We start from the raw sequence: 24,337 nt of genomic DNA on the forward strand, positions 1-24,337 counted from the left end.
CAGAGCTGGTTTTCTGTTCTACCTGAGTTAACTGCATCCACCTGGTATCCCAGGTCTAAATTGGTCCCTGATTCGAGGGGAACAATGAAACACAGTGGAACTGGCTTTGAAGTCCAGAGCTTGAGGGCTATATGAGCTTACTTAGGACCAACTAGACTGATATGGAGTTTTGGTGATACACAGTGAGGAAATGGACACTAATGTGACGTAGGCTGGCTTTTTCCGCTAGTTTAATGTATAATTTTAAGAGGTGGGCGTAAGAGATGGGCATTGTGAATAGTCCATCACTCATAACTGTTCAAACCCATGCAGGTTTCTGTTCTAACTAGCCATTTACACTGTACAGGTGTCACTCATCTAAGCATGCTAGCCTCGCCCTTGTGCATTGGCCATCGCAAGTGCACTGGGCCCAGTTGCAAAAACAAAATGGGGGACATTACATTTACTATAAGACATGGCTAGTTAGGTGTTATATTTCAGCAATAAGGCCCGAGGAGGTGTGGTATATGGCCAATATACCACGTCTAAGGGCTGTTCTTATGCACAGCGCAACACGGAGTGCCTGGACACAGCCCTTAGCTGTGGTATATTGGCCATATATAACAAACCCCAGAAGTGCCTTATTGCTATTATAAACTGGTTACTAATGTAATTAGAGCAGTAAAAAATAAATGTTTTGTCATACCCATGATATACGGTCTGATATACCACGGCTGTCAGCCAATCAGCATTCAGGGCTCGAACCATCCAGTTTATGATTAGAGTTGACGATCTAGCTAATGTGTTTTGCGTTTCCACTTCCTCATGTGGTGAATTAGCACTAATTGACTTTAGGCCTATATATAATATTAGCGCACATAAAGATTAAGGCAAATTCATCTCTCCTGAACAAAAACATCTGAAAATTCAGGAGCCCTATTTTGACCATAAAATATAAAAGCATCCTAATTGTCAACCCAACAACTTATTTTTCTAATACCATCCTTAAAGCATTGTGAATGACTTTAAAAGATTACTCAAATGTATTCTATTGTGTGACACTGCACGAAAAAATAATTTTTGGTACCACCAACAAAAAAAAAGTGTGGGAACAATGTTAGACTAGAGCCCTGTTCATTATAGACCATCTAACCGTTGTTCACATCAATGTTCAGTTCTGTTGGAGAAAACCAATCCGCCTTATTGGGTAGATGAGTTATCGGGTAATTGTGGCAATGCTTAATTTACATCATATTTATTTGAAATCCTAAACATTCATTATGCAATTCAACATTAAGAGATTTGGTTTAGCTTTCAAGACTCAACAACTCTCATCCCATACTGTACATACTGGGACACATTCGTAAAAGTTTGAATTTAATGGAAGAAAAGAAAATGCTTCTGAAACAATCCAGTCCAACAACGTCATCACTGTCTCTCGAGATCTAAGTATCCACATGATATTATCACAGAGACTTACAGGAACACAACATTGATCTTGTAATGTAGTTACCACCAATGACTTAAAGGGGAATGGAAACACTTCAGGAAGTAAAGCTAAGCAATGATATGTATTCAATCCACTAATGCTAAACATGTTATTTACAGTGAGCTGGCGTTCTAAAACCTTCCCCTTTAAGGACAGGCAATAACACTTGAAGGCTTGTAGTTTAAAGCACTAGCCAAATGTACTGGAGCAAGGGTTCCCCATTCAAGTCCCTCGGTGCTGCCAGGGTGATACCTCTCACCAGTCGACACAAGTTGACATTCCAGGTGGTCTTTCTCTCCAGCCAACCTGTGTGTCTTAGAAGATCGCTACATCGTGTTAATATACTTTCTTGAGACATTACACACTTCTCTCGGCGTTGTGAGATATATCATTTGTGCAGCGTGACTGCAGAACATATCACCATTGCATTTCATTTGTTTTCTATGCTAGAATGAGAGTAATGGCAATGTCTTGAGAGAGAGAGAACATGGGGAATTGGCTGAGGTAGAGGAAGGCGATGTTGGTAGAAGCATGGCTGAGGGTAGACCAGAGAGCAGGACTCCCCTGATGGCTGGGTGATCTAAGCGATGTTGGTAGAAGCATGGCTGAGGGTAGACCAGAGAGCAGGACTCCTCTGATGGCTGGGTGATCTAAGCGATGTTGGTAGAAGCATGGCTGAGGGTAGACCAGAGAGCAGGACTCCTCTGATGGCTGGGTGATCTAAGCGATGTTGGTAGAAGCATGGCTGAGGGTAGACCAGAGAGCAGGACTCTGATGGCTGGGTGATCTAAGCATACATGGTCAACTGGAGCCACTGTAACAAGAGATGAAAAACAAAAACCGGTTAAGACGAGATGAAAGAAAGCAGAAGAGGACAGGAGTTAATGGAGTGAATTCCTCTTTGTATGGACGTGACGTGACCTTTTTACCTCGAGGACGTTGAGCTTGATTGTGCCGTCTCCGTTTTTGTCAAAGGCATGGAACGTCCCTGCAAAGAGACCTCATACAGATCAAACAGTAGCTCTATCAATGGAGGCTGCTGAGGGGAGGACGGCTCATAATAATGGCCGGAATGGAGCAAATGGAATGGCATAAACACATGGAAACCATGTATTTGATACCGTTCCACCAATAGCTCTCTGGTCAATATCACAAGTCCTTCCTCTGCAATTAAGTTGCCACCAACCTCCTGTGACCGCCACCTATCTTTCTTTCTCTGTTATCTCTGACTCTTGTTCAATGAGATGAATGCCTGTTGATGTTTCTGGTGGAATTTACATTTATCAAACCAGTGTGTACTAACTGAATATTCCCTCTAGCCTGACGAAACAGGAAATGGTGTCAAAGTCCAGTGTGTACTTACTGAACATGCCTTCTAGCCTGACGAAGCAGCAGATGAAGCTGTCAAAGTCGATGTTGAGGTGCTCATCAGCGTAGCGCATCGTGATGATGTCATACAGCTGGTTGTTTAAGCGGAACCCTAAATGGAATGGGGGGGGGGGGAAGTGGAATGGATACAAGATGAAGGATTTGCTGTAACCACAGTGGAAGATATTTTGTCATGTGCACAAGTACAGTAAAATGCCTTGCATGCTCTTTCCCAACAATACAATAAATCAATACACTGTATGTAGTACTCAAAAAAATACAAAAGTCAAGAAGAACTGTGATGGAAAATTGTGTGAAGAGTCAGCCTTAAATGTTATTTTTGTCTTCAGTGTCATACTTAATCCTTGGTCCTGCCTGTGCTTAGTAAAGATATGTGGCAGAATGCCCTGAATATGTTCTATAAGTTAAAAGAGGAGACGGTCCCAAACACATGCAGGAACCAACCCTATGAACCATGCAAATATAACTTGTCTGTGTTAGCAGTATATAAGACAACTAACGGGACTGCCCCAGCAGAGCTCCTGACAGATGTGTACTGTGGTGCATCAAGTTTGCTGGAACCTCTCCAGTTAAATCAATCATCCTTTATTGTCAGTTAAGTTTGACTTTGAATGTCCCTGTGTAGAAGTTCCACGACAGAACAAAAATACACAAGAATAGAAAGATCAAGAGAAAGTAAGCTATATACAGGGTCAAAGTTCCAGGGTCAGTGCCAGTACCATATTTACAATGCAGGGATACTTTTGGTCATGTAGTGTATGGGCATAAAAATGTAAAAAATCATGGACAGACAATTTTTACGCGCCAGGCTCCGTTCTGTGAGCTTGTGTGGCCTACCATGTTGCGGCATTGTTGCTCCTAGATGTTTCCGCTTCACAATAACAGCACTTACAGTTGACAGGGGCAGCTTTAGCAGGGCAGAAATTTCACAAACGGACTTGTTGGAAAGGTGGCATCCTATGACAGTACCACGTTGAACATCACGGAGATCTTCAGTAAGGTTTGAATGTAAATAAGAGCCCTTACAGTTTGCATTTAGTGGGGGTTGAGATTCTACTACCAACGTTTGTCTATGAAGATTGCATGGTTGTGTGCTCAATTTTATGAACCTGTCATTAATGAGTGTGGCTAAAAAGCAGAATCCACTCATTTGAAGGGGTGTCCACATACTGCTATATATGTATACGGGTAAGGAGACATCAGGATATCGACTCAGCAAAAAAAGAAACGTCCTCTCACTGTCAACTGCTTTTATTTTCAGCAAACTTAACATGTGTAAATATGTGTATGAACATAACAAGATTCAACAACTGAGACATAAACTGAACAAGTTCCACAGACATGTGACTAACTGGTGAGGACCTGCCTTACAACAGACCTACAAGCCCTCAGTCCAGCCTCTCTCAGCCTATTACGGACAGTCTCAGCACTGATGGAGGGACAGTGCGTTCCTGGTGTAACTCGGGCAGTTGTTGTTACCATCCTGTACCTGTCCCGCAGGTGTGATGTTCGGATGTATCGAGGTGTGCAGGTGTTGTTACACGTGGTCTGCCACTGTGAGGACGATCAGCTGTCCGTCCTGTCTCCCTGTAGCGCTGTCTTAGGCGTCTCACAGTACAGACATTGCAATTTATTGCCCTGGTCACATCTGCAGTCCTCATGCCTCCTTGCAGCATGCCTAAGTCATGTTCACGCAGATGAGCAGGGACCCTGGGCAACTTTCTTTTGGTGTTTTTCAGAGTCAGTAGAAAGGCCTCTTTAGTGTCCTAATTTTTCATAACTGTGACCTTAATTGCCTACCGTCTGTAAGCTGTTAGTGTCTTAACGACCGTTCCACAGGTGCATGTTCATTATTTGTTTATTGTTCATTGACCAATCATGGGAAACAGTGTTTAAACCCTTGACAATGAAGATCTGTGTTATTTGGATTTTTACGAATTATCTTTGAAAGACAGGGTCCTGAAAAAGGGCCGTTTCTTTTTTTGCTGAGTTTATGATCAACAGAGTAGCAGTAGCGTATATGAAGATTGTGTGTGTGTGTGTATGTGTAGCGTCTGTATGAATGTGTGCTAGAGTGTCCGTGTGAGTGAGTGTGTAGCGTGTGCATAGAGACAGTGCAAACGTAAATAGAAGGGTCATTGCAGATAGTCCATGTAGCCATTTTATTAGCTATTTAGCAGTCTTATTGCTTGGGGATAGAAGCTGTTCAGGAGCCTGTTGGTGTCAGACTTGAATCACCAGTAGTGGTTGCGGTTCGGAAGCAGAGAGAACAGTCTATGATTTGGGTGGCTGGAGTCCGAGCCTTCCTTTCACACCGCCTGATATAGAGGTCCTGGATGGCAGAGAGCTCGGCCCCAATGATGTACTGGGCTGTCTGCACAAGCCTCTGTAGCACCATGTAATCGAGGGCAGTACAGTTTCCGTACTAAGCCGTGATGCAGCCAGTCAAGATGCTTTCAATGGTGCAGCTGTAGAACGTTTGAGGGCCCATGCCCAATCCTTTCAACCTGACTGTTTGTGTGTGTGGTTCATAATACCCTTTTTACACTAGTACTGAGCCAAGCCAAGCTTCACTGGTCTGGTTAAACATCCACTATAGCTGTTGGATTGGAACCATGCTGGAAAGGAAAATGTGAAAATAAAATATCTAAGCCAACACTGTGTGCCATGGTTCGGGTCAGCACTCTAGTGTGAAAGGAGTAATCAACTCATGGCTCTCTGGGAAGACTTCTAAGTCCATTCACCTGGAGGCACGTTCAGCAAGACGAAACATTTTGGAACGTTCAGATACAAATATGTAGAACAAACATGCGTCTGACATGTAGAATAATAAATCACGTCGGCTCGATTCATGGTATTGCTATCTGTAACATTAGAAAACGTTTGGCAACTGAACGTGGCCCTGCTGGGACTAAACGGCTGAACAAGTTTGTCTATGGAACTCACCTGCGTCATTGACTGCGTTCCTCATCTCAAAGCTGCTGATGGTGCTTGATTTGTCCTTGTCATACTTCTTGAAGATCAGCTGCACACAGTGAACACATAACGGTCAATCTCAATGAATTTCAATATTGGGCTGAAAATTATCTGTTGATGATCGCTGTGAATCCATCTCTCTCAAAATCCAGGTGGCATTCTGCCTTCTCCCTACAGCTATTACCTTTGCCCACAACTACCTCATGTGAACTACAATCCCCACGCTGTGTTTTAATGTTTAATAAGCATTGCTTACGATATGGTTTTCAACACATATGGCCCTTATCTTTCATCATCAAGAAAGAATCCTTCAAATAAAAAAGATTCACTTCCCGTAGCAGTTAAAGATCCATACAGGTATAGAGCCTTCATCCTACTAAACTACACTGTAGCAGTTACAGATCCATACAGGTATAGAGCCTTCATCCTACTAAACCACACTGTAGCAGTTACAGATCCATACAGGTATAGAGCCTTCATCCTACTAAACTACACTGTAGCAGTTACAGATCCATACAGGTATAGAGCCTCCATCCTACTAAACTACACTGTAGCAGTTACAGATCCATACAGGTATAGAGCCTTCATCCTACTAAACTACACTGTAGCAGTTACAGATCCATACAGGTATAGAGCCTCCATCCTACTAAACTACACTGTAGCAGTTACAGATCCATACAGCTATAGAGCCTTCATCCTACTAAACTACACTGTAGCAGTTAAAGATCCATACAGCTATAGAGCCTCCATCCTACTAAACTACACTGTAAAAGTTACAGATCCATACAGCTATAGATCCTCCATCCTACTAAATTGCACTGTAGCAGTTACAGATCCATACAGCTATAGAGCGTTCATCCTACTAAACTACACTGTAGCAGTTACAGATCCATACAGCTATAGAGCCTTCATCCTACTAAACTACACTGTAGCAGTTACAGATCCATACAGCTATAGAGCCTCCATCCTACTAAACTACACTGTAGCAGTTACAGATCCATTCAACTATAGAGCCTCCATCCTACTAAACTACACTGTAGCAGTTACAGATCCATACAACTATAGAGCCTTCATCCTACTAAACTACACTGTAGCAGTTACAGATCCATACAGCTATAGAGCCTTCATCCTACTAAACTACACTGTAGCAGTTACAGATCCATACAGCTATAGAGCCTCCATCCTACTAAACTACACTGTAGCAGTTAGAGATCCATACAGCTATAGAGCCTTCATCCTACTAAACTACACTGTAGCAGTTACAGATCCATACAGCTATAGAGCCTTCATCCTACTAAACTACACTGTAGCAGTAACAGATCCATTCAACTATAGAGCCTTCATCCTACTAAACTACACTGTAGCAGTTACAGATCCATACAGCTATAGAGCCTTCATCCTACTAAACTACACTGTAGCAGTTACAGATCCATACAGCTAGAGAGCCTTCATCCTACTAAACTACACTGTAGCAGTTACAGATAGGTTAAGATAAGGTAGTTAAGCAAAGATCCATACAGCTATACAGTAGGCGCCTCTATCTGACGAAATTACACTTCCGCTACTCTTCCTGAGTTACACTTACGCACAGGTGTTCGTAGCATGCTAGATAGCTAATTCGCACAGGTGTTCGGAGCATGCTAGATAGCTAATTCGCACAGGTGGTCACCTCTTGTCTTCCGTCTGTTTTCTGTAAACAAGCGCTGTAACATGGAGATATGGCCATGTGGGAACACTAATCCTATCAAGGTGGGTTTCAATTTAACACTTTTTAATATTTTTTATATTATTTCTCGCTGACATGAAAGATGTCCTTATGCTTCCAAAACCGTACTGCAAGTGATGCATGTTAATGTTCAGACCGAGCATCGGGGCTCTTAACAAAAAAAATGCAGAAGACTCCTTCATCCTAACTTCCATTTAAGTCAACATTTCACTTAGTAGTGATGGCAACGGGAGACTAAGGGTAAATGCGATTTAAGGGGAAGTTTTCCCCTAAACCATCAGGCTCTGGAGAGTTATGGACAGGAGGATCCTACCTGCCAGGCTTTGATCTTACTCCACAGGTGTTTGAACTCCTGCAGGTTCAGTTTTCCTGTGCCGTCCGTCTGAGAAGTAGTTAAGGAAGAAACACCAGCCAATATTTTACCGTGTGAAGTAGTGGAGGCTGGTGGGAGGAGCTATAGGAGGATGGGCTCATTGTATTGACGGGAATGGAATTAATGGAGCAGAGACCATTTATGTGGTTTCCATGTTTGATGTGTATGATACCTTCCATTAATTCCATTCCAGCTATTACAATGAGCCTGTCCTCCTATAGCTCCTCCCACCAGCCTCCTCTGGTGTGAAGAACTGCATTTCATTAGAAACGTTCAAATAGAGTTCCAGTATTAATCATATGGGAGGATACATCCATCAAAGCGATCATGCTCCGGCAACTCTCTAAGCTGAAGCCGTCCGTCTTCATGTCATTATCTGTGGAGAAAAATATCATTTGGAAGACAAGTGCATACTACAGAGTGGACACTACGTAACAAGTGTACAAAAAGGACATGACAGGTGGACATCACAGGAGGTTGGTGGCACCTTAATTGAGGGAGGACAGACTCGTGGTAATGGCTGGAGCGGAATAGGTGGAATCGTATAAAATATGTCAAACACATGGTTTCCATGGTTTCCCTGTCTTTGATGCCATTCCATTCGCTCCATTCCAGCCATTATTATGAGCCGTCCTCCCCTCAGCAGCCTCCACTGATGGACATAGTGGGCACAAGGGAAGAGGGAGGGTATGGCATTAAAAATGAGGGATCATGACAGCACTCACGTTTTTCCAGTACCCTTTTCATGACCACCTTGAGCTCGTTGGCACAGATCTGCATGTCCTAGAGAGGGAACATATCTCCTTTGAGCTGTGTGCATGTAGACCCCTCAGTATAACCTATCCTTATTGCCCCCTCGGGTGTCACACCATCACTCACCTCCCCAGCAATCTGCTGGTAAATGGCCCTGAACATTTTGTGTTCTCCGCTCTCCTCATCCGGTTGCTGTGGTTTTGGCTGATTGGGAAAGTGAAAGAAAGAAACATTTAGAGAAGATCGATGGAAGTGAAGGCATGATGTTATCAGGTTTCAGGCTGGTTTAAAAAGTGGTATATCCCAACATGCACTACACAAAGCCATGCTAATTTAGATTGAATTGTGGACATCCATAGACAAATGGCAAAAGTAAAATCTGCCCTAAATGTCTATCATTTGTTTATTCATTACCCCTTTCCACCAGAGGAGGATCCATGGTAACCAAACAATGGCAGATATCAATATGTAAATACACAGTTCTGAAAACAGGTGCATTGTTACTGGAGATAGGTTGACCTTTTAGAGCTGATTGTGGATCAGTGGGGGTGTCCGGAAGTCTCTCCCTGGTCAGGACAGGAGATGCTATGTGGCCTGGGGTAGATTTGGTTTCAGCCCTGTCACTGACCCCGTATTTTAGTAGGTCAGAGGTTACACTGGGCTAATGGCTACATTGGCAAAATGGTGTAAAATACCTACAGGTGGAATTGTGTCAAGTGCAACTTCACTGGCATGGTTTGGGTGCGTGCACACGCATAAACACACACCTACACACATATACATTCTTGCTACACACACATCACAACTGATGCTACAAGACTCTTATTATTATGAAAATTCCAGCCCAATTTAAACACTTGCCCCCCAATCCCCTCCCTATCTTGACAAACACCTTGACAAACACATGCCTTCACAATAGGTTTCACCACAAACACCCCTCCTCTCTGCCCCCCTCCTCTCTCAAAGGAGAATACCCCTCCCCTCTGCCCCTCTCCTCTCTCAAAGGAGAATACCCCTCCCCTCTGCCCCCCTCCTCTTTCAAAGGAGAATACCCCTCCCCTCTGCCCCCCTCCTCTCTCAAAGGAGAATACCCCTCCCCTCTGCCCCTCTCCTCTCTCAAAGGAGAATACCCCTCCCCTCTGCCCCTCTCCTCTCTCAAAGGAGAATACCCCTCCCCTCTGCCCCTCTCCTCTCTCAAAGGAGAACAACCCTCCTCTCTGCCCCCCTCCTCTCTCAAAGGAGAATACCCCTCCCCTCTGCCCCCCTCCTCTCTCAAAGGAGAACAACCCTCCCCTCTGCCCCCCTCCTCTCTCAAAGGAGAACACCCCTCCCCTCTGCCCCCCTCCTCTCTCAAAGGAGAAAAACCTTGACTTTCTCTTTCTTCTCCTTCTGAACCTCGATGTCATCTTGCTCAATCTCCTTGTTGGCCTTCGCTCTGTCTGATACAAACACGATGGGCTGGGGGTTGGGTGGATGGTGGGGGTGGGGTGGGGGTGGGGTGGTAATGGTTGGGTGGATGGTAGTGGTGGGGTGGACGGTGGTGTTTTGGGGGGTGGTAATGGGGGAGAAGGGGTAGACGTGGTGGTGGGTGGGGGTAGTTGAAGTGACACACAGTGGTTAAAGATGATTGGTGGTATAGGAGGACATGTGACACAGGGGTTAGAGATGATTGGTGGTAGAGGTGGACATGTGGCACAGGGGTTAGAGATGATTGGTGGTAGAGGTGGACGTGTGACACAGGGGTTAGAGATGATTGGTGGTAGAGGTGGACATGTGACACAGGGGTTAGAGATGATTGGTGGTAGAGTTGGACGTGTGACACAGGGGTTAGATGATTGGTGGTAGAGGTGGACATGTGACACAGGGGTTAGAGATGATTGGTGGTAGAGGTGGACATGTAACACAGGGGTTAGAGATGATTGGTGGTAGAGGTGGACGTGACACAGGGGTTAGAGATGATTGGTGGTAGAGGTAGACATGTGACACAGGGGTTAGAGATGATTGGTGGTAGAGGTGGACATGTGACACAGGGGTTAGAGATGATTGGTGGTAGAGGTGGACATGTGACACAGGGGTTAGAGATGATTGGTGGTAGAGGTGGACATGTGGCACAGGGGTTAGAGATGATTGGTGGTAGAGGTGGACGTGTGACACAGGGGTTAGAGATGATTGGTGGTAGAGGTGGACATGTGACACAGGGGTTAGAGATGATTGGTGGTAGAGGTGGACATGTGACACAGGGGTTAGAGATGATTGGTGGTAGAGGTAGACATGTGACACAGGGGTTAGAGATGATTGGTGGTAGAGGTGGACATGTGACACAGGGGTTAGAGATGATTGGTGGTAGAGGTGGACATGTGACACAGGGGTTAGAGATGATTGGTGGTAGAGGTGGACGTGACACAGGGGTTAGAGATGATTGGTGGTAGAGGTAGACATGTGACACAGGGGTTAGAGATGATTGGTGGTAGAGGTGGACATGTGACACAGGGGTTAGAGATGATTGGTGGTAGAGGGGAAAGACACAGAATAGAAGAAGAAAATGACAGTAAACTCACTGGACGTAGAACAACATTTCCATTAGCCTGGATCCCTTTCTGTTTGTGCTGTATAGCCAACTCCTGTGTTTGGTATAGTAATGGCCATAGGAGTTGGGCTTCACAGCTCGAAGAGATCAGGGGCCACCGGGCTAATGTTCAATTGGCTTCAAGTCTACATGTGAAATGACACTGGTCGCAATGGTAATTTATTTAATCTTGCGAGAAGTGAAAGAGGATGTCATGAAAAACATCCAATATTCAATGTCTCGTCATAATTTGGGTAAATCAAAAGAAACTATGATGATGATGCACACACTGTACCTTTCCTTTCTTTGTCCTGTGTTTGCCTTGCTGTCGGCGTGAGGAAGAAATGGACAATAAACATAAAAATGAAATGGAGAAGTTAACATTGAAATGAACAATGAACCATCAAACCCTGGTCAGTAATAGTAAAGAGAGAGAGAGAGAGAGAGAGAAGGGGAGAGAGAGAGAGAGAAGGGGAGAGAGAGAGAGAGAGGGAGAGAAGGGGAGAGAGAGAGAAAGAAAGAGAGAAGGGGAGAGAGAGAGAGAAAGGGAGAGAGAGAGAGAGAAAGGGAGAGAGAGAGAGAGAGAAGGGGGGAGAGAGGGAGAGAGAAGGGGAGAGAGAGAGAGAGAAGGGGAGTGAGAGAGAGAGGGGGGGAGAGAGAGAGAAGGGGAGAGAGAGAGAGAGAAGGGGAGAGAGAGAGAGAGCGAGAGAGAGGGGAGGGGGAGGGGAGAAAGAGCGAGAGAGAGATGGGGAGATGGAGAGAGAGAGATTGTCAGTGGTGGGACTATATTTTTCATTCAAGTTTGAGTGATGTATTAATTGTAGGCGGAGGACAAAGACGCAGACATACAGACATGAACAGGTGCATATGGACAACAGGTTGATTTGATTTATTAGGATCCCCATCAGCCGACGCCAATGGCAACAGCTAGTCTTACTGGGGTCCGACACACGAAAAAGACATTACAGACAAAACACTTTACAATTTAAAAACATGAACATGTAGTGTGTGTGTGCATCTATCAGTTCCACATACATGTCAGTACATACACACAACTAGTAGGTCACATGAGAAAGAGGCGTTGTGCCGTGAAGTGTTGCTTTATTTGTTTTTTGAAACCAGGTTTGCTGTTCACTTGCTCTATATACAGTGCCTTGCGAAAGTATTCGGCCCCCGTGAACTTTGCGACCTTTTGCCACATTTCAGGCTTCAAACATAAAGATATAAAACTGTATTTTTTTGTGAAGAATCAACAACAAGTGGGACACAATCATGAAGTGGAACGACATTTATTGGATATTTCAAACTTTTTTAACAAATCAAAAACTGAAAAATGGGGCGTGCAAAATTATTCAGCCCCCTTAAGTTCATACTTTGTAGCGCCACCTTTGGCTGCGATTACAGCTGTAAGTCGCTTGGGGTATGTCTCTCAGTTTTGCACATCGAGAGACTGAATTTTTTCCCATTCCTCCTTGCAAAACAGCTCGAGCTCAGTGAGGTTGGATGGAGAGCATTTGTGAACAGCAGTTTTCAGTTCTTTCCACAGATTCTCGATTGGATTCAGGTCTGGACTTTCACTTGGCCATTCTAACACCTGGATATGTTTATTTTTGAACCATTCCATTGTAGATTTTGCTTTATGTTTTGGATCATTGTCTTGTTGTAAGACAAATCTCCGTCCCAGTCTCAGGTCTTTTGCAGACTCCATCAGGTTTTCTTCCAGAATGGTCCTGTATTTGGCTCCATCCATCTTCCCATCAATTTTAACCATCTTCCCTGTCCCTGCTGAAGAAAAGCAGGCCCAAACCATGATGCTGCCACCACCATGTTTGACAGTGGGGATGGTGTGTTCAGGGTGATGAGCTGTGTTGCTTTTATGCCAAACATAACGTTTTGCATTGTTGCCAAAAAGTTCAATTTTGGTTTCATCTGACCAGAGCACCTTCTTCCACATGTTTGGTGTGTCTCCCAGGTGGCTTGTGGCAAACTTTAAACGACACTTTTTATGGATATCTTTAAGAAATGGCTTTCTTCTTGCCACTCTTCCATAAAGGCCAGATTTGTGCAATATACAAATTGTTAATACATATTGTTGTCCTATGGACAGAGTCTCCCACCTCAGCTGTAAATCTCTGCAGTTCATCCAGAGTGATCATGGGCCTCTTGGCTGCATCTCTGATCAGTCTTCTCCTTGTATGAGCTGAAAGTTTAGAGGGACGGCCAGGTCTTGGTAGATTTGCAGTGGTCTGATACTCCTTCCATTTCAATATTATCGCTTGCACAGTGCTCCTTGGGATGTTTAAAGCTTGGGAAATCTTTTGTATCCAAATCCGGCTTTAAACTTCTTCACAACAGTATCTCGGACCTGCCTGGTGTGTTCCTTGTTCTTCATGATGCTCTCTGCGCTTTTAACGGACCTCTGAGACTATCACAGTGCAGGTGCATTTATACGGAGACTTGATTACACACAGGTGGATTGTATTTATCATCATTAGTCATTTAGGTCAACATTGGATCATTCAGAGATCCTCACTGAACTTCTGGAGAGAGTTTGCTGCACTGAAAGTAAAGTGGCTGAATAATTTTGCACGCCCAATTTTTCAGTTTTTGATTTGTTTTAAAAAAGTTTGAAATATCCAATAAATGTCGTTCCACTTCATGATTGTGTCCCACTTGTTGATTCTTCACAAAAAAAGACAGTTTTATATCTTTATGTTTGAAGCCTGAAATGTGGCAAAAGGTCGCAAAGTTCAAGGGGGCCGAATACTTTCGCAAGGCACTGTAAGATGGAAGGGAGTTCCACATGGCTCTGTATAATACTGGACGTTTCCTTGAATTTGTTCTGGACCTGGGGACTGTGAAAAGACCCCTGGTGGCATGTCTGGTGGGGTAAGTGTGTTCTGGACCTGGACACTGTGAAAAGACCCCTGGTGGCATGCCTGGTGAGGTAAGTGTGTTCTGGACCTGGACACTGTGAAAAGACCCCTGGTGGCATGTCTGGTGGGGTAAGTGTATGTGTCACTGCTGTGTGTAAGTTGACTATGCAAACCATTTGGAATTTCCAACTCATTCATGTTTCTTATAAAAACAAGAAGTGACACAGTCATTCTTTCATCAACTCTTAGCGAAGAGAGACTGGCATGCATAGTATTTATATTAGCCCTCTGATTACAATGAAGAGCAAGACGTGACGCTCTGTTCAGGGCCAGCTGCAGCTTAACTAGGACTTTCTTTGCAGCGCTTGACCACATGACTGGACAATAATCAAGATAAGACAAAACTAGAGCCTGCAGGACTTGCTTTTTGGAGTGTGGTGTCAAAAAAGCAGAGCATCTCTTTATTACTGACAGACGTCTCCCCATCTTTACAACCATTGAATCAATATGTTTTGACCACGACAGTTTGCAATCTAAGGAAACGCCAAGTAATTTAGTATCCTTAACTTGAACAGCCACACCATTCATTACCAGAGTCAGCTCAGGTCTAGAACTTAGGGAATGATTTGTACAAAATACAATACTATTAGTTTTAGAGATGTTCAGGACCAGTTTATTACTGGACACCCATTCCAAACAGACTGCAACTCTTTAAGGGATTCAGTGACTTCCTTAGCTGTGGTTGCTGATGTGTTTATGGTTGAATTATCAGTATACATGGACACACATGCTTTGTTTAATGCCTGTGGCAAGTCAGAGAGAGGAGAGAGAGACACAAGTCCATTTACTAACCTCTATATGGTCTGACCTAATTGTATTTTCGGTTTCCCTGAAAGAGAACAGACAGACATTACTCATCACCATTGAAGGCACAAGATCAAAGGCATGGAAGCTTCATTTTTTTCTGTCACCCTTGACTGGCATGCCACACACACACACACACACACACATAAATGGCCATCCACAGAAACAAATTCATCCACACACTCATTCATAGAAACACCAACACACTGAAATACCCCGCCACCATAGCAGCCCAGCCCCCCTCTCTCTCTCTCTCCCCTAACCCCTCTGCCATAGCAACCCCTCTCTCTCTCCCCTAACCCCTCTACCATAGCAACCCCTCTCTCTCTCCCCTAACCCCTCTACCATAGCAACCCCTCTCTATCTCCCTTAACCCCTCTACCATAGCAACCCCTCTCTATCTCCCCTAACCCCTCTACCATAGCAGCTGCTCTCTCTCTCCCCTAACCCCTCTACCATAGCAACCCCTCTCTCTCTCCCCTAACCCCTCTACCATAGCAACCCAGACCCCTTTTCTCTCCCTCCCCTAACCCCTCTACCATAGCAGCCCCTCTCTCTCTCCCCTAACCCCTCTACCATAGCAGCCCCTCTCTCTCTCCCCTAACCCCTCTACCATAGCTGCCCCTCTCTCTCTCCCCTAACCCCTCTACCATAGCAGCCCCTCTCTCTCTCTCTCCCCTAACCCCTCTACCATAGCAGCCCCTCTCTCTCTCCCCTAACCCCTCTACCATAGCAGCCCTCCTCTCACTCTCTCCCCTAACCCCTCTACCATAGCTGCCCCTCTCTCTCTCTCCCCTAACCCCTCTACCATAGCAGCCCCTCTCTCTCTCCCCTAACCCCTCTACCATAGCTGCCCCTCTCTCTCTCCCCTAACTCCCCTACCATAGCAGCCCCTCTCCCTCTCCCTCTCCCCTAACCCCTCTACCATAGCTGCCCTTCTCTCACTCTCTCCCCTAACCCCTCTACCATAGCTGCCCCTCTCTCTCTCTCTCTCTCTCTCTCTCACTCTCTCTCTCTCTCCCCTAACCCCTCTACCATAGCTGCCCCTCTCTCTCTCTCTCTCTCCCTCTCTCTCTCTCTCTCTCTCTCTCTCTCTCTCTCTCTCTCTCTCTCCCCTAACCCCTCTACCATAGCTGCCCCTCTCTCTCTCTCTCTCTCTCTCTCTCTCCCCTAACCCCTCTACCATAGCTGCCTCTCTCTCTCTCTCTCTCTCCCCTAACCCTTCTACCATAGCAGCCCCTCTCTCCCTCGACTCCCAGTCACTCACTCTGAGGTGCTGTTCTTCTCGGAGAAGACTCTGAGGATAAACTCTCCCTCCTCGTGGGGGTCAAAGGTCGAAGGGATGATCACGTACTCCCCAGGGGGCAGGCAGAATCGCTCGCTCACCTCACGCAGGTTGATGTAGGACTTGCATTTGGCCTTGGAGGCATTGTAAAGGAAGAAGTCTTTCTGCAGGTGCTGCTGGCTCCCAATCATCTGTAGAGAGAGAGGGGGATAGAGGATGGAGGGATAGAGGGATAGAGGGATAGAGAGAGAGGAGGGACAGAGGATGGAGGGATAGAAAGAGAGAGGGGGATAGAGGATTGAGGGATATAGAGAGAGGAGGGATAGAGGATGGATGGATAGAGAGAGAGGAGGGACAGAGGATGGAGGGATAGAAAGAGAGAGGGGGATAGAGGATGGAGGGATAGAGAGAGAGTGGGGGATAGAAAATGGAGGGATAGAGAGAGGGGATGGATAGAGGATGGAGGGATATAGAGGGAGGGGGATAGAGGATGGAGGGATAGAGAGAGAGAGGGGGATAGAGGATGGAGGGATAGAGAGAGAGGAGGGATAGAGGATGGAGGGATAGAAAGAGAGGATGGAGAGAGGATGGAGGGATAGAAAGAGAGAGGGGGATAGGGGATGGAGGGATGGAAAGAGAGAGGGGGATAGAGGATGAAGGGATAGAGAGAGAGGAGGGATAGAGGATGGAGGGATAGACAGAGAGAGGGGGATAGAGGATGGAGGGATAGAGAGAGGGGATGGATAGAGGATGGAGGGATATAGAGGGGGATAGAGGATGGAGGGATAGAGAGAGGGCGATAGAGGATGGAGGGATAGAAAGAGAGGGGGATAGAGGATGGAGGGATAGAAAGAGAGGGGGATAGAGGATGTAGGAATAGAGAGAGAGGGGGATAGAGGATGGAGGGATAGAGAGAAAGGAGGGATAGAGGATGGAGGGATAGAAAGAGAGGATGGATAGAGGATGGAGGGATAGAGAGAGAGGAGGGATAGAGGAGGGATAGAGGAGGGATAGAGGATGGAGGGATAGAGGATGGAGGGATAGATGAGAGATAGAGGATGGAGGGATAGAGAGAGAGGAGGGACAGAGGATGGAGGGATAGAAAGAGAGAGGGGGATAGAGGATGGAGGGATAGAGAGAGAGGAGGGATAGAGGATGGAGGGATAGACAGAGAGAGGGGGATAGAGGATGGAGGGATAGAGAGAGGGGATGGATAGAGGATGGAGGGATATAGAGAGAGGGGGATAGAGGATGGAGGGATAGAGAGAGGGCGATAGAGGATGGAGGGATAGAAAGAGAGGGGGATAGAGGATGGAGGGATAGAAAGAGAAGGGGATAGAGGATGTAGGAATAGAGAGAGAGGGGGATAGAGGATGGAGGGATAGAGAGAAAGGAGGGATAGAGGATGGAGGGATAGAAAGAGAGGATGGATAGAGGATGGAGGGATAGAGAGAGAGGAGGGATAGAGGAGGGATAGAGGATGGAGGGATAGAGGATGGAGGGATAGAGGAGGGATAGAGGATGGAGGGATAGAGAGAGAGGAGGGACAGAGGATGGAGGGATAGAGAGAGAGGAGGGATAGAGGATGGAGGGATAGAGAGAGAGGAGGGATAGAGGATGGAGGGATAGAGAGAGAGGAGGGACAGAGGATGGAGGGATAGAGAGAGAGGAGGGATAGAGGATGGAGGGATAGAGAGAGAGGAGGGATAGAGGATGGAGGGATAGAGAGAGGAGGGACAGAGGATGGAGGGATAGAGAGAGGAGGGACAGAGGATGGAGGGATAGACAGAGAGGAGGGACATAGGATGGAGGGATATAGAGAGAGGGGGATAGAGGATGTAGGGATAGAAAGAGAGGGGATAGAGGATGTAGGGATAGAAAGAGAGGGGATAGAGGATGTAGGGATAGAGAGAGAGGAGGGACAGAGGATGGAGTGATAGAGAGAGAGAGGGGGATAGAGGATGGAGGGATAGAGAGAGAGAGGAGGGACAGAGGATGGAGGGATATTGAGAGAGGGATAGAGGATGGAGGGATAGAGAGAGAGGAGGGACAGAGGATGGAGGGATAGAGAGAGAGAGGGATAGAGGATGGAGGGATAGAGAGAGAGAGGGATAGAGGATGGAGGGATAGAGAGAGAGGAGGGACAGAGGAGGGATGCACAGGCACTGACTTATCATACTAGATAAAGGAATTAAAAAAAGTACTGAATCAGTATAATAGAATAAAACAAATGTCTAAGGTAGACCTGGGTAGAATATTTTCAAGTATTTCACATATGTATTTGACGCAGTTCTGCTAAAAGAATATGTGTTGTTATCTGAAAGTCTCTTGTGTGTTTTTGGTGTGTTGTGTGTCGGCAATTTTATAACTAAGGTTTCATGTTGAACACACCAAGACAGAGCTACAAGTTAAGACAGAGGTACACCAAGTTTTACGTTCTGAAGCGGAGGTAGACTGACACACATAAGTAGCACTTTGACCACAGTCAGGTGACTACTTGGATAGCTCTGACATCATCACAACAATGTCCTCCAATCCTTGGCCATCATACCTCTTTGGGCACCTGAGGACAAGAACATAAGTCACTATCACCATGACTACATTGCCTATATGGTACACAAACACACTCCAGACCAGCTTGAACAGAACGGGAATTAGGTGCTCGACTGAGGGACTTGAAAATCCCCAAAACATTCCTTGCCCCAGGACACGCCAATGGAAAATAAAGAAAAGGGAGCACTCAGTTTATGTATAGATCTGATCATTTATTGAACGAACATACAAACAGGCTTAAGTTTTGAGCGATTAGCTCTTTGGCTTAGAGTTTCCTTTCGCGAGGAAGGAGACTTCGGAAACCAGAAATCTCAATTTCTAACACGCTTCCCTCCAGAACCTAATTGAGCATCTGACCAAATTACGCACTCTTTTAATTCTGGGTTAACCAAGATGAATATATGACTGATTTGATTTGAAATGCTAGAGCTAGGAGTTTTCCTAACCATACCACCTGACCTGGGCCATGTTCAGTAGGGCACACCGTAGCAACATGTTTTGAAATGGTAAATAAATGTGAATATTTCTTCAGTAGTTTCGCCCCCTTCCACTCAATTTCGAAAATATGTATCTTGTTTTGTACCGACTGGTCACCACCCAGAAGAATGTCCCAGCATTTATCCTGGTTAGGTGATGGAGAATACCTCCAGTTGTGTCCTGTGATTTATCAGGGGGTATAACCCACCTCGTAGATGGAGAATACCTCCAGTTGTGTCCTGTGGTTTATCAGGGGGTATAACCCACCTCGTAGATGGAGAATACCTCCAGTTGTGTCCTGTGATTTATCAGGGGGTATAACCCACCTCGTAGATGGAGAATACCTCCAGTTGTGTCCTGTGGTTTATCAGGGGGTATAACCCACCTCGTAGATGGAGAATACCTCCAGTTGTGTCCTGTGATTTATCAGGGGGTATAACCCACCTCGTAGATGGAGAATACCTCCAGTTGTGTCCTGTGGTTTATCAGGGGGTATAACCCACCTCGTAGATGGAGAATACCTCCAGTTGTGTCCTGTGATTTATCAGGGGGTATAACCCACCTCGTAGATGGAGAATACCTCCAGTTGTGTCCTGTGATTTATCAGGGGGTATAACCCACCTCGTAGATGGAGAATACCTCCAGTTGTGTCCTGTGATTTATCAGGGGGTATAACCCACCTCGTAGATGGAGAATACCTCCAGTTGTGTCCTGTGGTTTATCAGGGGGTATAACCCACCTCGTAGATGGAGAATACCTCCAGTTGTGTCCTGTGATTTATCAGGGGGTATAACCCACCTCGTAGATGGAGAATACCTCCAGTTGTGTCCTGTGATTTATCAGGGGGTATAACCCACCTCGTAGATGGAGAATACCTCCAGTTGTGTCCTGTGATTTATCAGGGGGTATAACCCACCTCGTAGATGGAGAATACCTCCAGTTGTGTCCTGTGATTTATCAGGGGGTATAACCCACCTCGTAGATGGAGAATACCTCCAGTTGTGTCCTGTGATTTATCAGGGGGTATAACCCACCTCGTAGATGGAGAATACCTCCAGTTGTGTCCTGTGGTTTATCAGGGGGTATAACCCACCTCGTAGATGGAGAATACCTCCAGTTGTGTCCTGTGATTTATCAGGGGGTATAACCCACCTCGTAGATGGAGAATACCTCCAGTTGTGTCCTGTGATTTATCAGGGGGTATAACCCACCTCGTAGATGGAGAATACCTCCAGTTGTGTCCTGTGGTTTATCAGGGGGTATAACCCACCTCGTAGATGGAGAATACCTCCAGTTGTGTCCTGTGATTTATCAGGGGGTATAACCCACCTCGTAGATGGAGAATACCTCCAGTTGTGTCCTGTGGTTTATCAGGGGGTATAACCCACCTCGTAGATGGAGAATACCTCCAGTTGTGTCCTGTGGTTTATCAGGGGGTATAACCCACCTCGTAGATGGAGAATACCTCCAGTTGTGTCCTGTGGTTTATCAGGGGGTATAACCCACCTCGTAGATGGAGAATACCTCCAGTTGTGTCCTGTGATTTATCAGGGGGTATAACCCACCTCGTAGATGGAGAATACCTCCAGTTGTGTCCTGTGATTTATCAGGGGGTATAACCCACCTCGTAGATGGAGAATACCTCCAGTTGTGTCCTGTGGTTTATCAGGGGGTATAACCCACCTCGTAGATGGAGAATACCTCCAGTTGTGTCCTGTGGTTTATCAGGGGGTATAACCCACCTCGTAGATGGAGAATACCTCCAGTTGTGTCCTGTGATTTATCAGGGGGTATAACCCACCTCGTAGATGGAGAATACCTCCAGTTGTGTCCTGTGATTTATCAGGGGGTATAACCCACCTCGTAGATGGAGAATACCTCCAGTTGTGTCCTGTGATTTATCAGGGGGTATAACCCACCTCGTAGATGGAGAATACCTCCAGTTGTGTCCTGTGGTTTATCAGGGGGTATAACCCACCTCGTAGATGGAGAATACCTCCAGTTGTGTCCTGTGATTTATCAGGGGGTATAACCCACCTCGTAGATGGAGAATACCTCCAGTTGTGTCCTGTGATTTATCAGGGGGTATAACCCACCTCGTAGATGGAGAATACCTCCAGTTGTGTCCTGTGATTTATCAGGGGGTATAACCCACCTCGTAGATGGAGAATACCTCCAGTTGTGTCCTGTGATTTATCAGGGGGTATAACCCACCTCGTAGATGGAGAATACCTCCAGTTGTGTCCTGTGATTTATCAGGGGGTATAACCCACCTCGTAGATGGAGAATACCTCCAGTTGTGTCCTGTGGTTTATCAGGGGGTATAACCCACCTCGTAGATGGAGAATACCTCCAGTTGTGTCCTGTGATTTATCAGGGGGTATAACCCACCTCGTAGATGGAGAATACCTCCAGTTGTGTCCTGTGGTTTATCAGGGGGTATAACCCACCTCGTAGATGGTGAATACCTCCAGTTGTGTCCTGTGATTTATCAGGGGGTATAACCCACCTCGTAGATGGAGAATACCTCCAGTTGTGTCCTGTGATTTATCAGGGGGTATAACCCACCTCGTAGATGGAGAATACCTCCAGTTGTGTCCTGTGGTTTATCAGGGGGTATAACCCACCTCGTAGATGGAGAATACCTCCAGTTGTGTCCTGTGATTTATCAGGGGGTATAACCCACCTCGTAGATGGAGAATACCTCCAGTTGTGTCCTGTGATTTATCAGGGGGTATAACCCACCTCGTAGATGGTGAATCCGATGGTGTAAAGCTTGGCACCCTTGCTGCGGTCTTTCCTCCGGCCCTTCTGCATCAGGGCCACCATGACGGTGCACGCCACATGCTCGGGGTCGTCGGGGTCGTCGTCCTCCTCATACAGACGCATGCGGTACTGCGGGTTGGTCCAGAACGTGTCTGTGGGACATCAGAGACGTGGTCAGTGGGGGTCAATGTCTTCATTCTTACCAGGTACTAGTTTTGGCTAACAAGCAGCTGAGAAAGTGTGTAGTTGAAGCAGAATGAAGAGGGCATTATAACCATGATGTGCACCACTACAAATCAGTGTAGTTCAAACACTATTTTTTCCAGCCCAAAGTCAACCTTGTACCTGGGAAGTTCCTGCAGCCCCCGGCGGAGCTGCCTCGTACCCAGCGGCCCTCGTTGACCGCCACCGTCCAGCTATGGGACCTGTCGTCCAGAAGTGTGTCAGGGGTCAGGTTACAGATCTCCAGCTTGGTGAAGTTCTTTTTGAAGTCCTCAAAGGATATCCTATACGGAGAATATAGTAGAATAGAATAGATTGTTGTTTATCCATTTGCACAGGAATCCTTTGATACAGTGCCCAGCCCTGATGTCAGAAACATTGACAATTATCAGAGGGCTTCGTTCAGCTCACCAAGTCTCGCTCGTCTCAACCGTCTTCTTCTTCAGCCTGGCCTTGTCTGAGCTGGAGATGGTGGACCATTCTTTGGACCTGCGGAGAGAAAATAAAAGTCCCCTTGTTACGTGTAGGCCACGTTGTTATGTTGTGACTATGTTATGTATTTTATGTTTCTCTTGCTGCACAACCAGTTTCTGGAAGAATACAAATGATGGATTGTTTATTGATTTGAAGGGTTGATTGGTTGGTTGATTGATTCTGCACTCACTTGGCATTCCACGGCCCTTTCCATAGCACCATTCCCCAGGGGTTCCGCATTTGAACTAGGCGAATCTTGGTATCCTTGGTAACCTTAAGCTTGTCACACTAAGAAAGACACCACTGGTCAGCAGTGAAAGACAGTTCGGCCCGCACCTCATATTAGTAGATACTGTGTTGTTACATATTCATAGAGTTGTTGTTCTTTATTTATTTATTTGTTTTGTGCCAGGTTTTATTTTATGCTATTTTCAGAGTGCAATGTACAGATTCAATCAACAACAATACAATAACATTAATTCAGGTTGTTTATCTGTCTAATAATGTAAAGTGCTACGTTCCAGTTTGGTAGAGGTTTGACCAGAGGCTTTGGCTTTGACCGTGGCTCCATGACCATAACCGTACCTCCTCTAGTAGCTCCATGACCATAACCGTACCTCGTCTAGTGGCTCCATGACCATAACTGAACCTCGTCTAGTGGCTCCATGACCATAACCGTACCTCCTCTAGTAGCTCCATGACCATAACCGTACCTCATCTAGTGTCTCCATGACCATAACCGTACCTCGTCTAGTGGCTCCATGACCATAACCGTACCTCGTCTAGTGGCTCCATGACCATAACCGTACCTCGTCTAGTGGCTCCATGACCATAACCGTACCTCGTCTAGTGGCTCCATGACCATAACCGTACCTCCTCTAGTAGCTCCATGACCATAACCGTACCTCATCTAGTGTCTCCATGACCATAACCGTACCTCGTCTAGTGGCTCCATGACCATAACCGTACCTCGTCTAGTGGCTCCATGACCATAACCGTACCTCGTCTAGTGGCTCCATGACCATAACCGTACCTCCTCTAGTGGCTCCATGACCATAACCGTACCTCCTCTAGTGGCTCCATGACCATAACCGTACCTCGTCTAGTGGCTCCATGACCATAACCGTACCTCCTCTAGTGGCTCCATGACCATAACCGTACCTCCTCTAGTGGCTCCATGACCATGACCATACCTCCTCTAGTGCAGTGATAGAGTAGGCGTGGCCTCTGACCAGTCCATTCGCAGTTTCAGTCTCACAGTGACTCGGCAGCAAGGCCTGCGAGAGAGATAGGATGGACAGACCATCAGAACAGAGATACAGGGTTGTGTGGTGCCTGGGTTCAGTCACAGTAGAAAGCACGGAGCAGACTGACTCACGTCTATGGAACAGCCCATCAGAGAGCCTCTCTCCAGGGCTTTCTTCATGATCTTGTAGAGTTCTTTTGGAGCCTCGGACATCTCAAAGAACTCTGTCACGCCCCCAGTGAAGTCCTCCATGGCCTCCAGAGTGTTGCCACCTTTCAGGGCCTCGTAGGAACCGTGCAACCTGACCAGGAGACAACCATACA

At 46.1% G+C, this 24,337-nt stretch overlaps 1 protein-coding gene across 3 annotated transcripts in view; it reads right to left on the reverse strand.

Moving 5' to 3' along the window:
- Positions 1–1,343: 1,343 nt before the first annotated feature.
- The window catches only part of capn3b (calpain 3b), a 34,854-nt gene continuing 11,860 nt past the window's right edge, over positions 1,344–24,337 (reverse strand). The window contains exons 5-23 of one of the 3 annotated variants that reach the window (XM_036984787.2): positions 24,147–24,315; positions 23,962–24,045; positions 22,959–23,056; positions 22,706–22,783; positions 22,418–22,578; positions 22,052–22,224; positions 18,828–18,839; positions 16,259–16,467; positions 14,980–15,016; positions 11,547–11,576; positions 10,051–10,143; positions 8,812–8,889; positions 8,658–8,715; positions 8,244–8,308; positions 7,873–7,941; positions 5,804–5,882; positions 2,832–2,948; positions 2,398–2,456; positions 1,344–2,282 (exon numbers count right to left, since the gene is read on the reverse strand). In XM_036984787.2, the coding sequence (XP_036840682.1) occupies positions 2,256–2,282; positions 2,398–2,456; positions 2,832–2,948; positions 5,804–5,882; positions 7,873–7,941; positions 8,244–8,308; positions 8,658–8,715; positions 8,812–8,889; positions 10,051–10,143; positions 11,547–11,576; positions 14,980–15,016; positions 16,259–16,467; positions 18,828–18,839; positions 22,052–22,224; positions 22,418–22,578; positions 22,706–22,783; positions 22,959–23,056; positions 23,962–24,045; positions 24,147–24,315 (1,696 nt within the window). In that variant the 3' untranslated portion in view covers positions 1,344–2,255. The remainder of the gene's footprint in view (positions 2,283–2,397; positions 2,457–2,831; positions 2,949–5,803; positions 5,883–7,872; positions 7,942–8,243; positions 8,309–8,657; positions 8,716–8,811; positions 8,890–10,050; positions 10,144–11,546; positions 11,577–14,979; positions 15,017–16,258; positions 16,468–18,827; positions 18,840–22,051; positions 22,225–22,417; positions 22,579–22,705; positions 22,784–22,958; positions 23,057–23,961; positions 24,046–24,146; positions 24,316–24,337) is intronic. The other 2 variants (XM_090242588.1, XM_090242590.1) reach the window with 2 other exon arrangements.

Source organism: Oncorhynchus mykiss, chromosome 8, assembly GCF_057628025.1.
Source record: "Oncorhynchus mykiss isolate SJ-2025 chromosome 8, ASM5762802v1, whole genome shotgun sequence".
Classification (NCBI taxonomy): domain Eukaryota; kingdom Metazoa; phylum Chordata; class Actinopteri; order Salmoniformes; family Salmonidae; genus Oncorhynchus; species Oncorhynchus mykiss.